Source organism: Stigmatopora argus, chromosome 16, assembly GCF_051989625.1.
Source record: "Stigmatopora argus isolate UIUO_Sarg chromosome 16, RoL_Sarg_1.0, whole genome shotgun sequence".
Classification (NCBI taxonomy): Eukaryota; Metazoa; Chordata; class Actinopteri; order Syngnathiformes; family Syngnathidae; genus Stigmatopora; species Stigmatopora argus.
This window is the reverse complement of record NC_135402.1, coordinates 11,802,166-11,824,026: the sequence shown is the minus strand read 5'-3', so window position 1 is coordinate 11,824,026 and position 21,861 is coordinate 11,802,166. Positions and strand designations below refer to the sequence as shown.

The 21,861-nt window shown below is 46.4% G+C and overlaps 2 protein-coding genes across 2 annotated transcripts; both read left to right on the top strand.

Moving 5' to 3' along the window:
• Positions 1-835: 835 nt before the first annotated feature.
• Positions 836-5,769, top strand: LOC144090876 (neurofilament medium polypeptide-like). Its single transcript, XM_077622780.1, has 6 exons — positions 836-1,949; positions 2,426-2,550; positions 2,952-3,600; positions 3,934-4,362; positions 4,588-4,652; positions 5,229-5,769. Exons 1-6 carry the CDS (start codon positions 945-947, stop codon positions 5,572-5,574), a joined length of 2,619 nt encoding a protein of 872 aa, XP_077478906.1. The 5' UTR covers positions 836-944; the 3' UTR covers positions 5,575-5,769.
• Positions 5,770-15,781: 10,012 nt separating this feature from the next.
• nefma (neurofilament medium chain a) lies at positions 15,782-21,036 on the top strand. The gene is made up of 5 exons (XM_077622875.1): positions 15,782-16,895; positions 17,371-17,495; positions 17,970-18,618; positions 18,841-19,230; positions 20,344-21,036. The coding sequence occupies exons 1-5, from the start codon at positions 15,891-15,893 to the stop codon at positions 20,737-20,739; spliced, it is 2,565 nt and encodes an 854-aa protein (XP_077479001.1). The 5' UTR covers positions 15,782-15,890; the 3' UTR covers positions 20,740-21,036.
• The last annotated feature ends 825 nt before the right edge of the window (positions 21,037-21,861 follow it).

Below are 21,861 nucleotides of genomic sequence, written 5' to 3'. Positions count from 1 at the left end.
TATATGGCCCGCGGGCCGAGGTTGAAAAACTTGTACACACACGATCCAGGGGCGGGAAGAGCGCGCCGGCGAAACCTCCGCTCGGCCGAACCTCCGTTCGGCCGAACAGCCGTTCGGCCGATTGACCGTTCGGTGGAACGTCCATTCGGCGACCTGTCCGTCTGTCAAACGTCCGTCGGCGAAACGTCTTTAGGCGAATCATCCGGCCACGCCTGAATTTAACAATCACAGGGCACAATGAGACAAAAAACATTCACGCTCACACTCATACCAGAGGCAATTTTAGTGTCCAATCAATTGCAATTGTACAATATATTGATCAATATTCCAACAAAAAGCACAATTGTGCTACAGATTTCTGATGTAACAATAACTAGATGGTCAACACAAAGCACAACATCTGTGCTGCATATTTAAGATGTAACAATAACTAGTTGGTTTACTTATTTTTCCCCCTATGCCTGCAGGATGACTTTCCACTTTTTTGTTATACCTTACACCAGCAGAAAATTCTTTTTAGCAAAAGGAAATAAACATTTGGCTGTATAGGGCGTTATCTTGCGCAAATTGGAAAAGTGGAACAATACAAAATATAAATTATTGACCCATAGTAATTGTTAGTGTGCAGCTCCTTAATGGGATTTTTAGATATGAAAATATGTATGAGGGCAAAAAAAAGAGACGCATACACCTAGTCACGTGCTCGTGACTGGCCGATAAGAGAGGTTTTGATGGAAGGACCTCTCTCCCCTCCCCGCAGGGTAGATGCAGGTTGCCTGACGAGCGTGCCAACGCTGCCCATATAAAAAGTGCATCAGGATGAGGTGGTAGTCGCTGTGAAAGCCATTCACCCCTCACATCTGCACAGGCACGCATACCTACACACTCCCCCCTCACACCCTCATCGTCCCTATTCTCTTATTAGTTACCGCACACTTGAGCAGATGGACGCAATCGGGAGCCCCTTTCTGAGAGTTCCGGACAGCAGGGCGAGCGGCTTCGGCTACGGCCGCTCGGCCGGCTGCCCCTCAACCCTTGGATTCCGCTCCCAGACGTGGTCCCGGGCCAGCCCGGCTTCCGGCACCAGGAGGAGCGGCAACAAGTGCATGGAAACCTTGGAGCTGAACCAAAGTGCCCTCCTGAGCGCTGACTCCTCCCGGCGGTCCAACGAGAAGGAGCAACTACAGGGTCTGAATGACCGCTTCGCCGTGTACATCGACAAGGTGCACTACCTGGAGCAGCAGAACAAGCAGATCGAGGACGAGATCCATGCCCTGAGGACACAGCAGGTGTCCCGCTCGCAGCTTGGTGACCTATTTGACCAGGAGCTGCAGGAGCTGCGTGCCACGCTCGAGCAGATCCATCGGGACAAGGCTCAAATCCAGCTGGACGGCGACCACCTAGAAGACGACGTCCGGCGGCTCGGGGAGCGCCTGGACGAGGAGGCGCGCCTCCGAGAGGACACCGAGGCCATCATCCGTGTCCTCAAGAAGGACACGGGTGACTCGGAGCTGCTCAAGTCCGAACTGGAGAAGAAAGTGCAGTCGCTGCAGGACGAGATCGCCTTCATCCGCAACAACCACGAGGAGGAAGTAAGCGAGCTTCTGGGCCACATCCAGGCGTCTCAGGTGACCGTGGAGAGGAAGGACCCGCAGCGGGCTGACATCACTGAGGCTCTGCGCGAGATCCGCAGCGAGCTAGAGGGCCATTCCGATCAGAACCTGCAGCAAGTGGAGAGCTGGTTCATGTGTCACTACACCAAGCTCAACGAAGCGTCCGAGCAGAACAAGGGCGCCATCAAGAACGCACGCGACGAGATCAGCGACTACCGGCGCCAGCTGCAGTCCAAGACGCTGGAACTGGAGTCCGTGCGCGGCACCAGAGAATCCCTGGAGAGACAGCTGGGCGATATCGAGGACCGCCATAACAGCGACCTGGGTGGCTTGCAGGTAACGCCGCCGCCATCCCGTGCATTTCCAATAAAATATAACATTTATAGTTTATTCATTTATAGTATAAATTAATGCAATTTTTTTGGAAACAATCAAACCGCTGTTATGTTCCCCCATATAACGTGTTATCTAAATACAAAGTAATCTTTCCTGGGAATGTTGTATTATCCTCATTTTCTTTGCAATCACCATCTCCTTTCAAAGTCACCTGAAAGAGTTAACAAAAATGACTGCGGTAGATTCTCTCATCCTTACTTTCTCTCTCTGCACACATTTTTGCTGACTAAGAATCATGGCGGGTTGCCCTCACTGGCTACGTCCTCACATCATACTGCCGCTCCTCCAGAGTGGGGGTGTATAGAAATCAGAATCCCTCACCAGAATATAAGCACAGTCTGCAGGCATAAAAATACAGTCAACGTCATTTCTGTCAACCTGAAAGATGAGCAAATAATCAAATATCTGTTTTCTAGGAATCCATCCACCAGCTGGACAATGAGCTCAAGAACACAAAATGGGAGATGGCACGTCATTTGCGCGAGTACCAGGACCTGCTCAATGTCAAGATGGCCCTGGACATTGAGATTGCCGCATACAGGTGAAATGCGCTTCATGTACAAATTTGAAGAGAGCAAAGAGAGATTGGAAATCATACACATTACTGCTAGCAGTGCAACAGTTTTGTTTAAATTTGGTTGGTGAACAATCACAGGTGTGGGATATAGTTGAAGCCTCATGCCTACATTTTTTTATACAGCATGTGTCTTCTTTATGATCATAATGCTGGACAAATCAGGAAATTGTAGATCACCCAATAGGCAAACAACAGTTCAAACTAACACAATTTGGCATCTTTATTAATTACATGTGCATGCGAGTTGGAGATATCAGGACTCAAAAATCCCAGCAGGAACATGAAAAACATACAGTAAATATAGTACAAACAGTCGTCGACTTAGGACCACATCCTTGTAATGTACTAATTTTTCTTTTCATAAGGAAACTCCTGGAGGGTGAGGAGACCCACTTCAGCACATTCTCCCATCGTCCCGATGCTTCATTCTCAAGAATTTCAATGACCAAGTCTGAACCACCCAGAATGAAGGTGCAGCATAAATTTGTGGAAGAGATCATCGAGGAGACCAGGGTCGAGGATGAAAAGGCCATCATGGAAGATGCCCTAGATCAGATTGCCCAAGAGCTCTCAGCCACCTTCGAAGGCGGCGCAGGCGAGGAAGATGATGACGATGACGAGGACGATGGAGCGGAGGAAGAGGAAGTCGTAGCCGCAACCGACGCAAAAGTCAGTTCCAAGGCACCGGAAAAGGAGGATGATGAGGGTGATGAAGAGGGTGACGATGAGGAAGAAGATAAAGATGAAATTGAAGGCGAGGAGGATGAGGAGAGCAAAGGAGATGAGGAAGCAGGTGATGTCATGGAGGTTGTGGAGGAATCTGTCCTTTCCTCCAAATCTCAGGAGTCCAAAGTGATTCCTGAGAAAATGAAGACCAGAGAGGAAGAAGATGAGGAAGTAGAAGATGAAGCCAGCGAGGGAGAAGATGAAGCTGATGCCGAAGAGGATGAAGACAAAGATGAAGACGATGAGGAGGAAAAGGAGGTTGAAGATGAAGGAGAAAAAGATGACAAGGTCAAAATTGATGATATCGTTGCAGAGACAATAGTCGCCAAATTAGGAGTTAAGAAAACAGAAGCTGCAACACCTGAAGCCAAAAAAGACGAAATTGTTAAAACTGAACTAACCAAACCAGATTCTCTAAAACCTGAATCACCAAAAGATGCTTCTCCTAAATCAGAATCCCCCAAAACTGCTTCTCCACAGTCTGAATCCCCTAAAGCGGTTTCCTTAAAGTTTGCTTCACCCAGGACAGAGTCTCCAAAAGCAATTTCCCCAAAGGCTAGCTCCCCCAAGACAGAGTCTCCAAAAGCAATTTCCCCAAAGGCTAGCTCCCCCAAGACAGAGTCTCCAAAAGCAATTTCCCCAAAGTCCGAATCCCCAAAGGCTAGCTCCCCCAAGACAGAGTCTCCAAAAGCAATTTCCCCAAAGTCCGAATCCCCAAAGGCTAGCTCCCCCAAGACAGAGTCTCTAAAAGCAATTTCCCCAAAGTCAGAATCCCCAAAGGCTACCTCCCCCAAGACAGAGTCTCCAAAAGCAATTTCCCCAAAGTCCAAATCTCCAAAGGCTACCTCCCCCAAGACAGAGTCTCCAAAAGCAATTTCCCCAAAGTCCGAATCCCCAAAGGCTAGCTCCCCCAAGACAGAGTCTCTAAAAGCAATTTCCCCAAAGTCCGAATCCCCAAAGGCTACCTCCCCCAAGACAGAGTCTCCAAAAGCAATTTCCCCAAAGTCCGAATCTCCAAAGGCTACCTCCCCTAAGACAGAGTCTCCAAAAGTAATTTTCCCAAAGTCAGAATCCCCAAAGGCTACCTCCCCCAAGACAGAGTCTCCAAAAGCAATTTCCCCAAAGTTCAAATCTCCAAAGGCTACCTCCCCCAAGACAGAGTCTCCAAAAGCAATTTCCCCAAAGTCAGAATCCCCAAAGGCTAGCTCCCCCAAGACGGAGCTGCCAAAATTGGTGTCCCCAAAGTCAGAATCCCCAAAAGCTGTTTCACCCAAGATGGAATTGCCAAAACCTCTCTCTCCCAAGTCCGATTCCCCCAAGTCTGCATCACCTAAATCAGAGTCCCCTAAATCCGAATCTCCCAAGCCTGCAACCCTCAAGGAAGACTCAGCGAAAATAACCTCCCCAAAAGCAGAGTCCCCTAAATCGGAAGCTCCAAAACTTGCATCACCTAAAGAAGACTCACCGAAGGCTACTTCACCTAAATCAGAGTCTCCAAAGTTGACGACCTCCCCCAAACCGGAGTCCCCTAAATCAGAGTCTCTAAAACTCATGTCACCCAAAGCGGACTCCTCCAAGGCTGCGTCACCGCAATCAGAGTCTCCAAAGTTGACGACCTCCCCCAAACCTGAGTCCCCTAAATCAGAGTCTCTAAAACTCATGTCGCCCAAAGCGGACTCCCCCAAGGCTGCGTCACCGCAATCTGAATCCCCAAAGGTCATGTCCCCCAAAACTGAGTCCCCTAAATCAGAGTCTCTAAAACTCATGTCGCCCAAAGCGGACTCCCCCAAGGCTGCGTCACCGCAATCCGAATCCCCAAAGGTCAACTCCCCAAAAGCCGAGTCCCCTAAGTCAGAATCCGCAGAGCGAGAGTCGCCAAAGGCAGGATCTCCTACGACGGAAACTACCAAACCTAGCCAAATGTCGGAGCCTACTGAAGACGCCAAGAAGACAAAAGATGTGGCAATGAATGGCGATGTGGACAAGAGCGGCGTCAAGGAAGAGGAAAAGGCCAACCAAGTGATCATCAACGGCGTGGACGAGAGCCCTGTCAAGGACGACGGCAGCCAGAAGGTGGTGATCACCAAAACGGTGGAGACCATTACTACTGGGGAAGACAGCTTGCAGCAGGTCACCAAGTCCATCACAGTTACCGAAACTGTGACGGAAATGGAGGAAATGCTGGAGGAGAAGTCAGTCTCCACCGTGAAGACGGAGAAGCACTCCAGTCAATCCATCAAGCTTGTGACTGAGGGCGACTGAGGCTCTATGAGCAATTCCCGTGATGAAAAGCAATCAAGCAGAACTAACATAAGAAAACACCATACAGCTAGAGCCACATTATATAACACACAAACCTTAGAGAGAAGCCAAATGCTACAAATGTTAGAAATGCATGTTTGCAGACGCTGTGAGGAGTGAGCCATCGAGACAATTCTTCTCCCGTTCTTGCTGCTGATCACTGACAAGCTTGTGTTTTCGGGGGTGGGCGGGGCTTTGCATGCTTCGGCTCAGGGGCCGGAGGGGAGGGCACTTTCCTCTCCGATGTATGTATGACCAAAAGAGAAGGCACTAAATGATAATGGATTCATAATATAGAATATGGCTAGGCAATGAGGGCGGATGGTTAGGGGTTAATTGGGGCGGAGGGCTTTTGCACATGTGAACATGTGTTTATGTAGCCTTATACCTGACGTGACCATAGCAACTCAGCCAAAAACAAACAACACACCTGCAGCAGCGAATGACGACGGGCCAGACAAACAACCAACGTGGAGTTCTCGACAAACCCGTGAAAGTTGTAGCCTTAAACATGCTTATGAATGCTAAGCGCAAATGCAAAGAAATTCTGCAATAGCGCTCAGGGGCATTTCGGTCTTGCATTCGCAATGTAAACTAACTTGAATTGAAATACTGAAGTTTATGAGGTGCTACTGTTTGCAGGCCCGTGCGTGACCTTACACATAAGCAATTTCCCAGCAGCATTTGCTTAATAAACATCATCAAATTGAACTCCTGCTTCTTCTGTCTTTTCATATTATGTGTTATCTTCCTGGCGGCTGAATGGTTAGTGTGTCGGCATCACAGTTCTTGGGTCAAGGGTTTGATTCCCACTGTGTTCTCACTGTGTGGAGTTTGCTTGTTCTCCCTGGGCTTGTGTTGGTTTTCTCTCCAAGTACTACGGTTTCCTCGCACATCCCAAAAACATGCAAAGTGACTGGTTGGACTAAATTGCCCTTAGGTATGAGTGTGAGCGTGAATAGTTCATACCTGTCAACCTCTGCCGATAACTGCCCTTATAAATGATTATGATTCCCCTTACAACCCCCAAAAAAACCTTACAAATACCGTACGACTCGTACAGTGTTTGTAAGGTTTTTTGGGGGTTTGTACGACTCGTACGGTGTTTGTAAGGTTTTTTGGGGGTTTGTAAGGGGAATCATAATCATTTATAAGGGCAGTTATCGGCAGAGGTTGACAGGTATGATAGTTGTCCGTCCCTTGTGCCCTGCGATTGGCTGGGCACCAATTCAGGGTGTTCCCCCACCTGGTGCCTCTAGTTAAATTGAATAGGCCACAGCTCCCTGATCATAAGCGGTTCAGAATTTTGTCTTCCACGTTAATGACATCAAACTGACCGGTTGGGTTACAACAACAGGTGATATCACATTTGAACAGTGGGGGGCAGGCAAACATCTGCTTATATATACTGAGGCCTTTCAGCCGTGATAGTGCACATGACTCAATTCACTCTTAAACTTTGAAACCAAATGTAAAGCGAGAGAAGGTCCTTGAAATATACTCTCGATGCTTGATGCTAATTTCTCTTCAATATTTTATTGTAAATGTTACACCCTGCATTTAATCTTAAAACACGGAGAAATAATCACAACAGTGATAAATTGTTGTTTCTTCAATCCAACTTTACTGTAATGACTAAAAATCCCCTGTGCCTCAAGCTATGCGCTAAGACATCAATAATCGGATACCGATATTTTTTAACATGCCACACACTTGCCATATGGATCAAAGGATCAACAATCGAGCACCGATAAACACATCCAATCCAAACTCGTACATTCCCAACATGCAATCGTTAATAAATCAAATACTCTAGCATGACACACTCCCCCACAAAAACAATGTCGTCTCGACATCAGTACATTCCAAATATCTTCCCCTTGTTGGTTGTTATTCTGAACAGTCTAGCGAACTTGTCACTTCACATCCTCTTCTGTGAGCTGATACTCATGAAAACTCCAGACGGCAAGGGCCACAGTTCAAATACAATCCACAACTCATACGGTCCACGTTCACTGGATGGAAACTGTAATCACAGTCCGTAACAGTCCGTGCCCGCATAATACATGTCACCCTTGTAGGCTCAAGCCTGTTGGAGTCCATACATAAAGGGTGGTTGAATGTAATATGGCTGCAGGTGTACTAACCAAGGGTTAGGCAGGTAGCAGCTGATGTGGTGACTGTGTACTGTAACAGGAGGGGACACCAAGCTGATCATAGGTCGTGCGTCGCGGTGGATGTCTCTCCCTTCTTGGCCGTTCGTAAGTCAACGCCTCAGGTTCAGTCACAGCGGTTGGCGGAGAGGTCTCTGATAAATGATCATCACGAGGATCTTCAACAGCCAGATTTGTTCCCTCACCATGCAGGTCCTCCAGCTGATAGTCATCTTCTGCTTGTACTGGTCCGGAAGCAGGGCCCTTCACTTCAAGTCTCTGATCCGCTGGCAGTGGCCTGTTCTCAGACTCCATCCCTTGGGCATCTCTCTCATTTAGCACCTGGAGGGGCTCGTAGTGAAAGTCATCTTCGTTACCACTGTCTTCGTCTGTCTCTTGAAGATGAGATACCGGCTGCTGTTTATTTCTCTGCATACTGTTGTCAATTTTTCCTCCTTCTGGTGTCAGGGTTTTTTTTTCAGTTGTCTGATCTTTGTCTTTGAATCGGCAAGTTCCACCATCAGGTGTTGCTGAGTTCTCATCCACTGCTGTTGCATACTGGGAGGATTGACAATGGACAGTGGACTGAATGTGCCACAAAGCACACGGACCACACCTTCCCTTTCTTGAGTTAGCTCTGCTATAGTCTCTTCTTTTAGTGGTCTGCCTCCTCGGATTTTACATCCAGCTTGGAAATGTTCTCCACTCCCACACCGATAACAGTGTGTGCACTTCACATCTCGCCCTCCCTGCTGACAAGCAAAAGACCTCCTTGGGACATAAGCAGGGCGGATAGTGTTCCAGTGGGGTCCTGGGGGCTTGCTGTAGTAATTTTGTTTTGCAGAAGGTGGCTGGGGCTCCCTAACTGGTCTTCTAATTGAAGGTGGGAGGTAGGACTGAGGCTGAAACATAGCCTGCTGCAGTGTCTCTTTAATCTGAGCTATCTCTGCACTGAGATCTTTAAGAGAAGCAACACTTGCCTTAAGTTTAGTCAACTCCGCTCGTACCTCAGGGGACACTTGGTTTTTCTTCTCCAGGGCAATTGGTAGGTCGTAGGTCTTCTGACTGTACCTTGCTAACATGTGTTGCTGCCTGTAGGGCATTAAACTTTTTATTTCTCCTTTCTGTTTCATTAGCACAGGCTACATTTAACTGCTCTAGTAAAAGCTCTTCTGAAGTCTTACAGTCCAGCAAGAGAGGCTGCATATCTATCCTAACACTGTCACTCTGGAGACCAGTGAGTATCGTGTGCAGGCACATACGCTGGACTAAACTTGGGTCGTACTGGAATCCTGATTCTGATTCTCGAGATGCAAACAGTACCTTCTGCCTAAGACTCGCATTAAGAAACTTTGAGGAGTCTCTTTGATATGCTGCACTTCTGAAGCTAACTGCAAATAGAGGCCGGTAGCACTCCTCTCCTGAAAATGAGCGCGTAGGATGCGTTTGAGTGTGCGAAGAGTGAGGTTAGGTTTTTCTTCCAAGTAATTACGTAGCTGCAAACTGGGGGAGATAGCTCTGATAACTGCATCAATGATTTCCACATCTAGGCAACCCAGTGGCGGGTGGTGCATTTTCTGGTAGCACCTTCAACGTATCAATCCAACCCTCAAAAACTATTTTATGGCTATAAAACCTCTACTGCAGCTACAGCTGCGACACATAAAAAATAATCAATAAATTAATGCACAAAAATGGGGTAAAATCCACTTCCTAGCAGCATTTCATGATTAAATACAAATACTGGAGCTTTTCAGACATTAAAACCAGGCCAGGGGGTGATTTTCCCGGGAAAAGACAGCGATGAACGTCAATGGCGTACGGGAAAACATTGCCCGAAAATGGGGTAAAATCCAGCCAAAAACAGCATTTATTGATTAAATACAAATACTGGAGGTTTTTAGACATCAGAACCGGGCCCGGAGTATCATTTCCCCGGTAAAAAGACAGCGATGAACGTCGATACGTCCATACGTGAAATGACAAAAAATGCACTAAAATTGGGTAAAATCCACTTCCTAGCATCATTTATTGATTGAATACAAATACTGGAGCTTTTGAGACAGTACAACCAGGCCAGGGGGGTGATTTTTCCCGGGAAAAGACAGCGATGGACGTCAATGGTGAAACGCCAAAAATTAAACTGGGGTAAAATCCACTTCCTAGCAGCATTTTGTGATTAAATACAAACACTGGAGCTTAAATACAAACACTGGAGCTTTTCAGATATCAGAACTTGGCCCACAATTGAAATATTATTTAGGAATATAGCCATATTTTACTCACCCAAAATCCTTTTTACACAATATCCATCCTCCTTTCTTTCTTCCTTCTTTCCTATCGCCATTGAAGCTAATGATGAAAGTCGAGCCTGTCCTGTCATATTTCCGGCATAGTCCGTTTTGAAAATAGCATTAAATCAACACAACTATATACTATTTGCTTGTGGAGCTAAGTTAGCGCGCTGAAAGTGCCCCACACACCATTTTCCCGGCTGTAACAGGCTTGCTAGCTTCGGAGTTGACCGCCCTTTCTTAATGATGTCCATTTTTTTCCTAAAAAAGTCCGTCTGGAAAATAGCTTTGTGAGCAAACAGAATCTATTTGTATTTGCTTCTGTCGGCCATAGTGGGTGGAGTTTGCGATCTCGGCTGCCTCGGTACTGCTTTGGCCCGCCTACTAGCCAATCATAGTTTGTGAAAGCAATGACATGTCCCAGCCAGCAAAATGCTAACGCCTATGAAAAATCATTGTGGGGTTGCCAACTCGAAATCTGATTGGTTAAAAGCAACAGTCTAGTTTAATGCAGCAGAGACCGCAAGAACTGATTTTGCAGGCTTTGAGGCAGATCTGATCTGGCAACAAATAATGGCTGAAATGTGATTGGTTAAATGCTTCAATATGAAAACACACATCTGGAAGCAGTGCAACCAGGGGGAAAAGCAATGAAAGGAAGCTAACAGACCATTTGGAATAATAAGTACGTATTGATGGACAAAATATAATATGATTCAGATATTTCTTAGTCCAGCAGAGAAGGCCTTGAAGGCCCTGACGGCCAGCCACTGATATATATATATATATATATATATATATATATATATATATATATATATATATATATATATATATATATATATATACTTCAGAGACACACTTATTTATTTATATATTTATTCATGTATTTATTTATTAACTTACTTATTACCTATCTATTTGTGTCTAAAATGCCTTTCCTATTCCTGCATCCTCACCCTCTTGCTACTGTGACAACAAAATTTCCCGAATACGGGATGAATAAAGTTATCCAATCCAATCCAAAAACACTCTTTAGATTCATTATTCTTGGTAAATTATAGTGTATTCAACCGTGCCCGGACGATTTGCCGAAAGATGTTTCGCCGACAGACGTTTGGCCGACATACAGTTCAATGAACGGACGTTTCGCCGACAGATGTTTGGCCGACGTACAGTTCACTGAACGGACGTTTCGCCGAAACGCTCGCCCTGCCCCCAGATCATGTGTGCACAAGTTTTTCAACCTCGGCCCGTGGGCCATATACGGCCCGTTACAGAAAACATTCATTTAGGAATAACAAGAGCATTTACTGTCCCCCACTGGACATATTTCTAAATACAAGTATGTACTACACTACAATGTGCTGCCAATTTTTTTATGTTTTTTATTTTATCCTTGCGTTTAAAGTAGTAGCCATTGGACACACAATGTAATTCACCAAAGCTGGGGATTGATGTCTGACACTGAGAAAAAACAACACTAGAAGACTTATGTTATGCTTAGAGAACAATACCTGAAAATGACATGGAACAAACTTTTACTTCTAGTTTAATTTTAAACAATTTCCCATTATTTTAGGAAATATATATTCAAAATGATTTGCTGAGAACCTTAATTCAAAGATTAATCGCAACGTTTTCTATGCTGGTGTAAATTTTCTGGAGTAGGATTTCTGGATTTACAATTTCATTACAGTAGTACTTACTGTTACTACTACTGTAATTTCTCTATTTCTTCTGTCACATACTGTTCTGCGTGATCTCCAAACCGTATTCAACTGCTGTCAAGTCAAGAAAATAATGGATGTCAATAAATCAAACAACAAGAGTGCTGTAGGTATTCACAATGCAAATGTTTCTGCTTAGTGGGCTCATTTGTAACATGGCAACAGTTTGTTAATGCCCTCGCCAGCCGTGCGTCAGCTCAACGCAAGGACACGACTTCCTTGCCTTCTCTTTACACAGAATCGAACGACAAGAGGCATCTGCGTTACAACACCTCCATATAGTGTGTTTGCGACTTGAGAACCTATTTGCGTATATGAGTCAGACAAATTGATGGCCCAGATTTGGAAGCGCGTCTATTTGGCCGCAGTATCATTTCAGCCCCTTCTGCAACGCACCGTAGCCTTGAATTCCAGCCGACGGCTCGCCAGCTCTTATTGCAGGACGTCACCCTTGCAAGACCCAATGACACGACCCCTAAAAGACCAACATCCTCATCAAGCCGTCTTCAAGGACAATGCAACGTCATGTAAGCTTGTGGCTCCTGGATCAGTTCATTTACAGTAGCTACATTCCTAAAAATAGACGCAGCTCTCGTGTAGAGGAACGCTGATAGGACAGTAAAGAAAAACTCAAGGCATTGATGCAGCTGGTTTTGGTGCATCACTCCTACACCCAGCTGCTAATCATTCAAATCGACCACATTGAGTTGAGATAAGAGGGCAGTGTTCAGATTGACAGGAAATCAACAGTGTAAGCTATCAATAGCCCGCAGTGATGCTGCTAAAAGGAAAGGTTTGGTAAATGGTTTTTAATCGTACATTACCACATAAATGACACCTTACAGGAGGGCAGACATGCAATAGTGGAAGCAATGAAAGACTCTTTCAGGAAGTAACTTATATATCATAAGGTGGTGTTGAGCTGCCAGTGCTTGCTGGGCTGCTTATGTGCTTTGAAGGCCCCCCAACGGCCTCTTCGCTGCTGCTGATTAGGTGATAGGACAGTTCAGGCAAGGAAGATGATCTTTAAAACCTCCAGACTACTGAGGGACTGTGTGATAACCTCAGTCTCAGTCTGCAAAAGGTCCCCCACCTTGTGGACTTCTATGTGTGGCTCCAGTTTCTGACCTAGGTCTACAATGTCTTGTGTGTCTTGTGTGTGTCTTGCTACTGCAAACAAGAAATTTCCTGAATTCGGGATGAAATAAAGTTCTAATCTAATTTAAACTAATATTTTTGAATTGGTGTCCTTTCTGGGACTATAACACAGATCGTCTCCTCATGAAGCATTTATAATTCACACAATTTTGTTTGATTCATCCTTGGGGGTTGACATTCAGTGTAGGGTGTACTCTGCCTGTCGTTAGCTAGGACATGCTCCAGCTATCCCGAAACCCTTGTGAGGAGAAGCAGTTCAGAAGACGAATGAAGTAATATTATTTAGGATGGAAACACCAGGGTAAAATGACTTTATGGCAATTAGTGATCTACACAAAAGAATCTGAGGGCAGTTGAAAAATTATAAAGGATTGAAGGAAAAGAGAATATGTTAACTTCTGAAAAAGCTGGAATAAATTGCATTCAATGGAATTTATTGTATCAATAACTGCATTTTTTAATGAAAATTCGCCACCTGATTGTGTAGTGGTTCATTTGGCTGACTTCGGTGTGGGCAACCGTGGGATTCCCGCTTGGTGGCGGTATGATTTAATGCATGGTCCACATGTATATTACTGCTCTTTTGTGAATCTCTTGCATATTCTTTCATTCATTAATTTTCCGTACCGCTTATCCTCATAAGGTTTGCGGGGGATGCTGGAGCTTATCCCAGCCAACTATGGGCACCAAGCGGGAAACACCCTGAATAGTTTGGCAGCCAATCGCAGGACACAAGGAGCTGGACAACCATTCAGGCCTACACTAATAACTATGGGCAATTTAGAGTGTTCAACCTGCCTACGTTGCATGTTTTTTTGATGTGGCAGGAAACTGGAGTATCCGGAGAAAACCCACAGAAGCCCGGAAGAACGTGCAAACACTACAAAAGAAAAGTCCAGACCTAGGATCAAACCCTCAATCTCAGAACTGTGAAAATGAAACACTAACTTCTCGTCTTCAGGGCCGCCTTTTTTCATATTTATCTTAAAATCCACAAATAAGCACAGTAGGTTTCGCAAAAAAATGAACAAATGTGTATATCTTAAACTGTCAAATAGCGCAGTAGTTATTCACTTACTTTCTTGAACACTAACAGAATTAAATTTTAAACTGATCTAAAAAAGTCTCTCAAGTTTTATTGGCCTGTAAATCTAAATGATTGTTAGTCTGTTTGCTCGCATACAGTATAGGATTTAGCAACCTCGTGAAGATATGTCATGCGAATAATAAATGACTCATTCCAGTTTGGTGGCTCGTTGGGGGAGCGATTAGTATGTCCACCTTGCAGTTCTCGGATTGAAGGTTTAATCCCTGGTGGGTCCCGACTTTCCTGTGCGGAGTTTGCATGTTAACTCTGGCCCTGTGTTGGTGGTTTTTTTCTGGGTTTTCAGGTTCCCTCCCACTTGCCCAAAAGGCTGGTCGAACACTCTATATTCCCCCTAGACAGGACCATCTGATTGTGCCTTACAATCGGCTGGTAACCTATCCAGGGTGGTCCCTACCTGCTGCCCATAGTTGGCTGGGATAGGCTCCAGCATCCCCTGCGACCCTTTGGAGGATAAGCGGTTGGGAAAAATGAATGAATAATTCACCAGCTCAAAGTAATGAAAGCAAAGCACATGACATGAACACGGTAATTGTCTCATCTCATCTCATTTTCTGAACTGCTTTATCCTCACTAGGGTCGTGGGGGTGTTCCAACCTATCCCAGGGAACTATGCCCACCAGGCTGGGCACACCCTGAACTGGTCAAATAGCATCTCACTTTTAGTTCAAGAACAATATGGAGTAGGACTTCTGGATATACAATTTCATAACAGTATGCTGTTACTGCTACTTTATTTACTCTATTTCTTCTGTCACGTGTACTTGTATTTAGAAATAGGCCCTGTACTTGTATTTAGAAATATGCCATGTATTTGTATTTAGAAATATGCCCAGCGGGGGGCAGTACATGCCCTTGTTATTGAGGGGTCAGTACATGCCCTTGTTATTCCTAAATGAATGTTATCTGTAACGGCCGTATCTGGCCCGCGGGCCGAGGTTGAAAAACTTGTACACACACGATCCGGGGGCGGGAAGAGCGCGCCGGCGAAACCTCCGCTCAGCCGTTCGGCCGATTGACCGTTCGGTGGAACGTCCATTCGGCGACCTGTCCGTCTGTCAAACGTCCGTCGGCGAAACGTCTTTAGGCGAATCATCCGGCCCATCTGAATTGAAGAATCACAGGGCACAAGGAGACAAAAAACATTCACGCTCACACTCATACCAGAGGCAATTTTAGTGTCCAATCAATTGCAATTGTACAATATATTGATCAATATTCCAACAAAAAGCACAATTGTGCTACAGATTTCTGATGTAACAATAACTAGATGGTCAACACAAAGCACAACATCTGTGCTGCATATTTAAGATGTAACAATAACTAGTTGGTTTACTTATTTTTCCCCCTATGCCTGCAGGATGACTTTCCACTTTTTTGTTATACCTTACACCAGCAGAAAATTCTTTTTAGCAAAAGGAAATAAACATTTGGCTGTATAGGGCGTTATCTTGCGCAAATTGGAAAAGTGGAACAATACAAAATATAAATTATTGACCCATAGTAATTGTTAGTGTGCAGCTCCTTAATGGGATTTTTAGATATGAAAATACGTATGAGGGCAAAAAAAAGAGACGCATACACCTAGTCACGTGCTCGTGACTGGCCGATAAGAGAGGTTTTGATGGAAGGACCTCTCTCCCCTCCCCGCAGGGTAGATGCAGGTTGCCTGACGAGCGTGCCAACGCTGCCCATATAAAAAGTGCATCAGGATGAGGTGGTAGTCGCTGTGAAAGCCATTCACCCCTCACATCTGCACAGGCACGCATACCTACACACTCCCCCCTCACACCCTCATCGTCCCTATTCTCTTATTAGTTACCGCACACTTGAGCAGATGGACGCAATCGGGAGCCCCTTTCTGAGAGTTCCGGACAGCAGGGCGAGCGGCTTCGGCTACGGCCGCTCGGCCGGCTGCCCCTCAACCCTTGGAATCCGCTCCCAGACGTGGTCCCGGGCCAGCCCGGCTTCTGGCACCAGGAGGAGCGGCAACAAGCGCATGGACACCTTGGAGCTGAACCAAAGTGCCCTCCTGAGCGCCGACTCCTCCCGGCGGTCCAACGAGAAGGAGCAACTACAGGGTCTGAATGACCGCTTCGCCGTGTACATCGACAAGGTGCACTACCTGGAGCAGCAGAACAAGCAGATCGAGGACGAGATCCAGGCCCTGAGGACACAGCAGGTGTCCCGCTCGCAGCTGGGTAACCTATTTGACCAGGAGCTGCAGGAGCTGCGTGCCACGCTCGAGCAGATCCATCGGGACAAGGCTCAAATCCAGCTGGACAGCGACCACCTAGAAGACGACGTCCAGCGGCTCGGGGAGCGCCTGGACGAGGAGGCGCGCCTCCGAGAGGACACCGAGGCCATCATCCGCGTCCTCAAGAAGGACACGGGTGACTCGGAGCTGCTAAAGTCCGAACTGGAGAAGAAAGTGCAGTCGCTGCAGGACGAGATCGCCTTCATCCGCAACAACCACGAGGAGGAAGTAAGCGAGCTTCTGGGCCACATCCAGGCGTCTCAGGTGACCGTGGAGAGGAGGGACCTGCAGCGGGCCGACATCACCGAGGCTCTGCGCGAGATCCGCAGCGAGCTAGAGGGCCATTCCGACCAGAACCTGCAGCAAGTGGAGAGCTGGTTCATGTGTCACTATGCCAAGCTCAACGAAGCGTCCGAGCAGAACAAGGGCGCCATCAAGAACGCACGCGACGAGATCAGCGACTACCGGCGCCAGCTGCAGTCCAAGACGCTGGAACTGGAGTCCGTGCGCGGCACCAGAGAATCCCTGGAGAGACAGCTGGGCGATATCGAGGACCGCCATAACAGCGACCTGGGTGGCTTGCAGGTAACGCCGCCGCCATCCCGTGCATTTCCAATAAAATATAACATTTATAGTTTATTCATTTATAGTATAAATGAATGCATTTTTTTGGAAACAATCAAACCGCTGTTATGTTCCCCCATATAACGTGTTATCTAAATACAAAGTCATCTTTCCTGGGAATGTTGTATTATCCTCATTTTCTTTGCAGTCACCTTCTCCTTTCAAAGTCACCTGAAAGAGTTAACAAAAATGATTGCGGTAGATTCTCTCATCCTTACTTTCTCTATCTGCACACAATTTTGCTGACTAAGAATCATGGCGGGATGCCCTCACTGGCTACGTCCTCACATCATACTGCCGCTCCTCAAGAGTGGGGGTGTATAGAAATCAGAATCCCTGACCAGAATATAAGCACAGTCTGCAGGCATAAAAATACAGTCAACGTCATTTCTGTCAACCTGAAAGATGAGCAAATAATCAAATATCTGTTTTCTAGGAATCCATCCACCAGCTGGACAATGAGCTCAAGAACACAAAATGGGAGATGGCACGTCATTTGCGCGAGTACCAGGACCTGCTCAATGTCAAGATGGCCCTGGACATTGAGATTGCCGCATACAGGTGAAATGCGCTTCATGTACAAATTTGAAGAGAGTAAAGAGAGATTGGAAATCATACGCATTACTGCTAGCAGTGCAACAGTTTTGTTTAAATTTGGTTGGTGAACAATCACAGGTGTGGGATATAATTGAAGCCTCATGCCTACATTTTTTTATACAGCATGTGTCTTCATTATGATCATAATGCTGGACAAATCATGAAATTGTAGATCACCCAATAAGCAAACAACAGTTCAAACTAACACAATTTGGCATCTTTATTAATTACATGTGCATGCGATTTGGAGATATCAGGACTCAAAAATCCCAGCAGGAACATCAAAAACATACAGTAAATATACACGTGCATGCGATTTGGAGATATCAGGACTCAAAAATCCCAGCAGGAACATGAAAAACATACAGTAAATACAGTACAAACAGTCGTCGACTTAGGACCACATCCTTGTAATGTACTATTTTTTCTTTTCATCAGGAAACTCCTGGAGGGTGAGGAGACCCACTTCAGCACATTCTCCCATCGTCCCGATGCTTCATTCTCAAGAATTTCAATGACCAAGTCTGAACCACCCAGAATGAAGGTGCAGCATAAATTTGTGGAAGAGATCATCGAGGAGACCAGGGTCGAGGATGAAAAGGCCATCATGGAAGATGCCCTAGATCAGATTGCCCAAGAGCTCTCGGCCACCTTCGAAGGCGGCGCAGGCGAGGAAGAAGATGAAGGTGACGAGGACGATGGAGCGGAGGAAGAGGAAGTCGTAGCCGCAACCGACGCAAAAGTCAGTTCCAAGGCACCGGAAAAGGAGGACGATGAGGGTGATGAAGAGGGTGACAATGAGGAAGAAGATCAAGATGAAATTGAAGGCGAGGAGGATGAGGAGAGCAAAGGAGATGAGGAAGCAGGTGATGTCATGGAGGTTGTGGAGGAAACTGTCCTTTCCTCCAAATCTCAGGAGTCCAAAGCGATTCCTGAGAAAATGAAGACCGGAGAGGAAGAAGATGAGGAAGTAGAAGATGAAGCCAGCGAGGGAGAAGATGAAGCTGATGCCGAAGAAGATGAAGACAAAGATGAAGACGATGAGGAGGAAGATGAGGTTGAAGATGAAGGAGAAAAAGATGACAAGGTCAAAATTGATGATATCGTTGAAGAGACAATAGTCGCCAAATTAGGAGTTCAGAAAACAGAAGCTGCAACACCTGAAGCCAAAAAAGACGAAATTGTTAAAACTGAACTAACCAAACCAGATTCTCTAAAACCTGAATCACCAAAAGATGCTTCTCCTAAATCAGAATCCCCCAAAACTGCTTCTCCACAGTCTGAATCCCCAAAAGCGGTTTCCTTAAAGTCTGCTTCACCCAAGACAGAGTCTCCAAAAGCAATTTCCCCAAAGTCCGAATCCCCAAAGGCTACCTCCCCCAAGACAGAGTCTCCAAAAGCAATTTCCCCAAAGTCCGAATCTCCAAAGGCTACCTCCCCCGAGACAGAGTCTCCAAAAGCAATTTCCCCAAAGTCCGAATCCCCAAAGGCTAGCTCCCCCAAGACAGAGTCTCCAAAAGCAATTTCCCCAAAGTCCGAATCTCCAAAGGCTACCTCCCCCAAGACAGAGTCTCCAAAAGCAATTTCCCCAAAGTCCGAATCCCCAAAGGCTACCTCCCCCAAGACAGAGTCTCCAAAAGCAATTTCCCCAAAGTCCGAATCTCCAAAGGCTACCTCCCCCAAGACAGAGTCTCCAAAAGTAATTTCCCCAAAGTCCGAATCCCCAAAGGCTAGCTCCCCCAAGACAGAGTCTCCAAAAGCAATTTCCCCAAAGGCTAGCTCCCCCAAGACAGAGTCTCCAAAAGCAATTTCCCCAAAGTCCGAATCCCCAAAGGCTAGCTCCCCCAAGACAGAGTCTTTAAAAGCAATTTCCCCAAAGTCAGAATCCCCAAAGGCTACCTCCCCCAAGACAGAGTCTCCAAAAGCAATTTCCCCAAAGTCCGAATCTCCAAAGGCTACCTCCCCCAAGACAGAGTCTCCAAAAGCAATTTCCCCAAAGTCCGAATCCCCAAAGGCTAGCTCCCCCAAGACAGAGTCTCTAAAAGCAATTTACCCAAAGTCAGAATCCCCAAAGGCTACCTCCCCCAAGACAGAGTCTCCAAAAGCAATTTCCCCAAAGTCTGAATCTCCAAAGGCTACCTCCCCCAAGACAGAGTCTCCAAAAGCAATTTCCCCAAAGTCCGAATCTCCAAAGGCTACCTCCCCCAAGACAGAGTCTCCAAAAGCAATTTCCCCAAAGTCCGAATCCCCAAAGGCTAGCTCCCCCAAGACGGAGCTGCCAAAATTAGTGTCCCCAAAGTCAGAATCCCCAAAAGCTGTTTCACCCAAGATGGAATTGCCAAAACCTCTCTCTCCCAAGTCCGATTCCCCCAAGTCTGCATCACCTAAATCAGAGTCCCCTAAATCCGAATCTCCCAAGCCTGCAACCCTCAAGGAAGACTCAGCGAAAATAACCTCCCCAAAAGCAGAGTCCCCTAAATCGGAAGCTCCAAAACTTGCATCACCTAAAGAAGACTCACCGAAGGCTACTTCACCTAAATCAGAGTCTCCAAAGTTGACGACCTCCCCCAAACCTGAGTCCCCTAAATCAGAGTCTCTAAAACTCATGTCGCCCAAAGCGGACTCCTCCAAGGCTGCGTCACCGCAATCTGAATCCCCAAAAGTCATCTCCCCCAAACCTGAGTCCCCTAAATCAGAGTCTCTAAAAGTCATGTCGCCCAAAGCGGACTCCCCCAAGGCTGCGTCACCGCAATCTGAATCCCCAAAGGTCATCTCCCCAAAAGCCGAGTCCCCTAAGTCAGAATCCGTAGAGCGAGAGTCGCCAAAGGCGGAATCTCCTACGACGGAAACTACCAAACCTAGCCAAATGTCGGAGCCTACTGAAGACGCCAAGAAGACAAAAGATGTGGCAATGAATGGCGATGTGGACAAGAGCGGCGCCAAGGAAGAGGAAAAGGCCAACCAAGTGATCATCAACGGCGTGGACGAGAGCCCTGTCAAGGACGACGGCAGCCAGAAGGTGGTAATCACCAAAACGGTGGAGACCATTACTACAGGGGAAGACAGCTTGCAGCAGGTCACCAAGTCCATCACAGTTACCGAGACTGTGACGGAAATGGAGGAAATGCTGGAGGAGAAGTCAGTCTCCACCGTGAAGACGGAGAAGCACTCCAGTCAATCCATCAAGCTGGTGACTGAGGGCGACTGAGGCTCTATGAGCAATTCCCGTGATGAAAAGCAATCAAGCAGAACTAACATAAGAAAACACCATACAGCTAGAGCCACATTATATAACACACAAACCTTAGAGAGAAGCCAAATGCTACAAATGTTAGAAATGCATGTTTGCAGACGCTGTGAGGAGTGAGCCACCGAGACAATTCTTCTCCCGTTCTTGCTGCTGATCACTGACAAGCTTGTGTTTTCGGGGGTGGGCGGGGCTTTGCATGCTTCGGCTCAGGGGCCGGAGGGGAGGGCACTTTCCTCTCCGATGTATGTATGACCAAAAGAGAAGGCACTAAATGATAAAGGATTCATAATATAGAAGATGGCTAGGCAATGAGGGCGGATGGTTAGGGGTTAATTGGGGCGGAGGGCTTTTGCACATGTGAACATGTGGTTATGTAGCCTTATACCTGACGTGACCATAGCAACTCAGCCAAAAACAAACAACACACCTGCAGCAACACACCTGCAGCAGCAGATGACGACGGGCCAGACGAACAACCAACGTGGAGTTCTCGACAAACCCGTGAAAGTTGTATTCTTAAACATGCTTATGAATGCTAAGCGCAAATGCAAAGAAATTCTGTAAGAGCGCTCAGGGGCATTTCGGTCTTGCATTCGCAATGTAAACTAACTTGAATTGAAATACTGAAGTTTATGAGGTGCTACTGTTTGCAGGCCCGTGCGTGACTTTACACATAAGCAATTTCCCAGCAGCATTTGCTTAATAAACATCATCAAATTGAACCCCTGCTTCTTCTGTCTTTTCATATTATGTGTTGTCTTCCTGGCAGCTGAATGGTTAGCGTGTCGGCATCACAGTTCTTGGGTCAAGGGTTTGATTCCCACTGTGTTCTCACTGTGTGGAGTTTGCTTGTTCTCCCTGGGCTTGTGTTGGTTTTCTCTCCAAGTACTACGGTTTCCTCGCACATCCCAAAAACATGCAAAGTGACTGGTTGGACTAAATTGCCCTTAGGTATGAGTGTGAGCGTGAATAGTTCATACCTGTCAACCTCTGCCGATAACTGCCCTTATAAATGATTATGATTCCCCTTACAACCCCCAAAAAAACCTTACAAATACCGTACGACTCGTACAGTGTTTG

What these genes read in the sequence shown, in the direction of transcription:
- LOC144090876 (XM_077622780.1), top strand. Translation starts at nt 945, where the DNA reads ATGGACGCAATCGGGAGCCCCTTTCTGAGAGTTCCGGACAGCAGGGCG. An exon ending in GCGACCTGGGTGGCTTGCAG is followed by an intron (nt 1,950 to 2,425) that starts GTAACGCCGCCG and finishes TCTGTTTTCTAG; the next exon opens with GAATCCATCCACCAGCTGGA. An exon ending in TCTGCATCACCTAAATCAGA is followed by an intron (nt 4,653 to 5,228) that starts GTCCCCTAAATC and finishes TACCAAACCTAG; the next exon opens with CCAAATGTCGGAGCCTACTG.
- nefma (XM_077622875.1), top strand. Translation starts at nt 15,891, where the DNA reads ATGGACGCAATCGGGAGCCCCTTTCTGAGAGTTCCGGACAGCAGGGCG. An exon ending in AAGGAGAAAAAGATGACAAG is followed by an intron (nt 18,619 to 18,840) that starts GTCAAAATTGAT and finishes GTTTCCTTAAAG; the next exon opens with TCTGCTTCACCCAAGACAGA. An exon ending in CCAAGACAGAGTCTCCAAAA is followed by an intron (nt 19,231 to 20,343) that starts GTAATTTCCCCA and finishes GAATCCGTAGAG; the next exon opens with CGAGAGTCGCCAAAGGCGGA.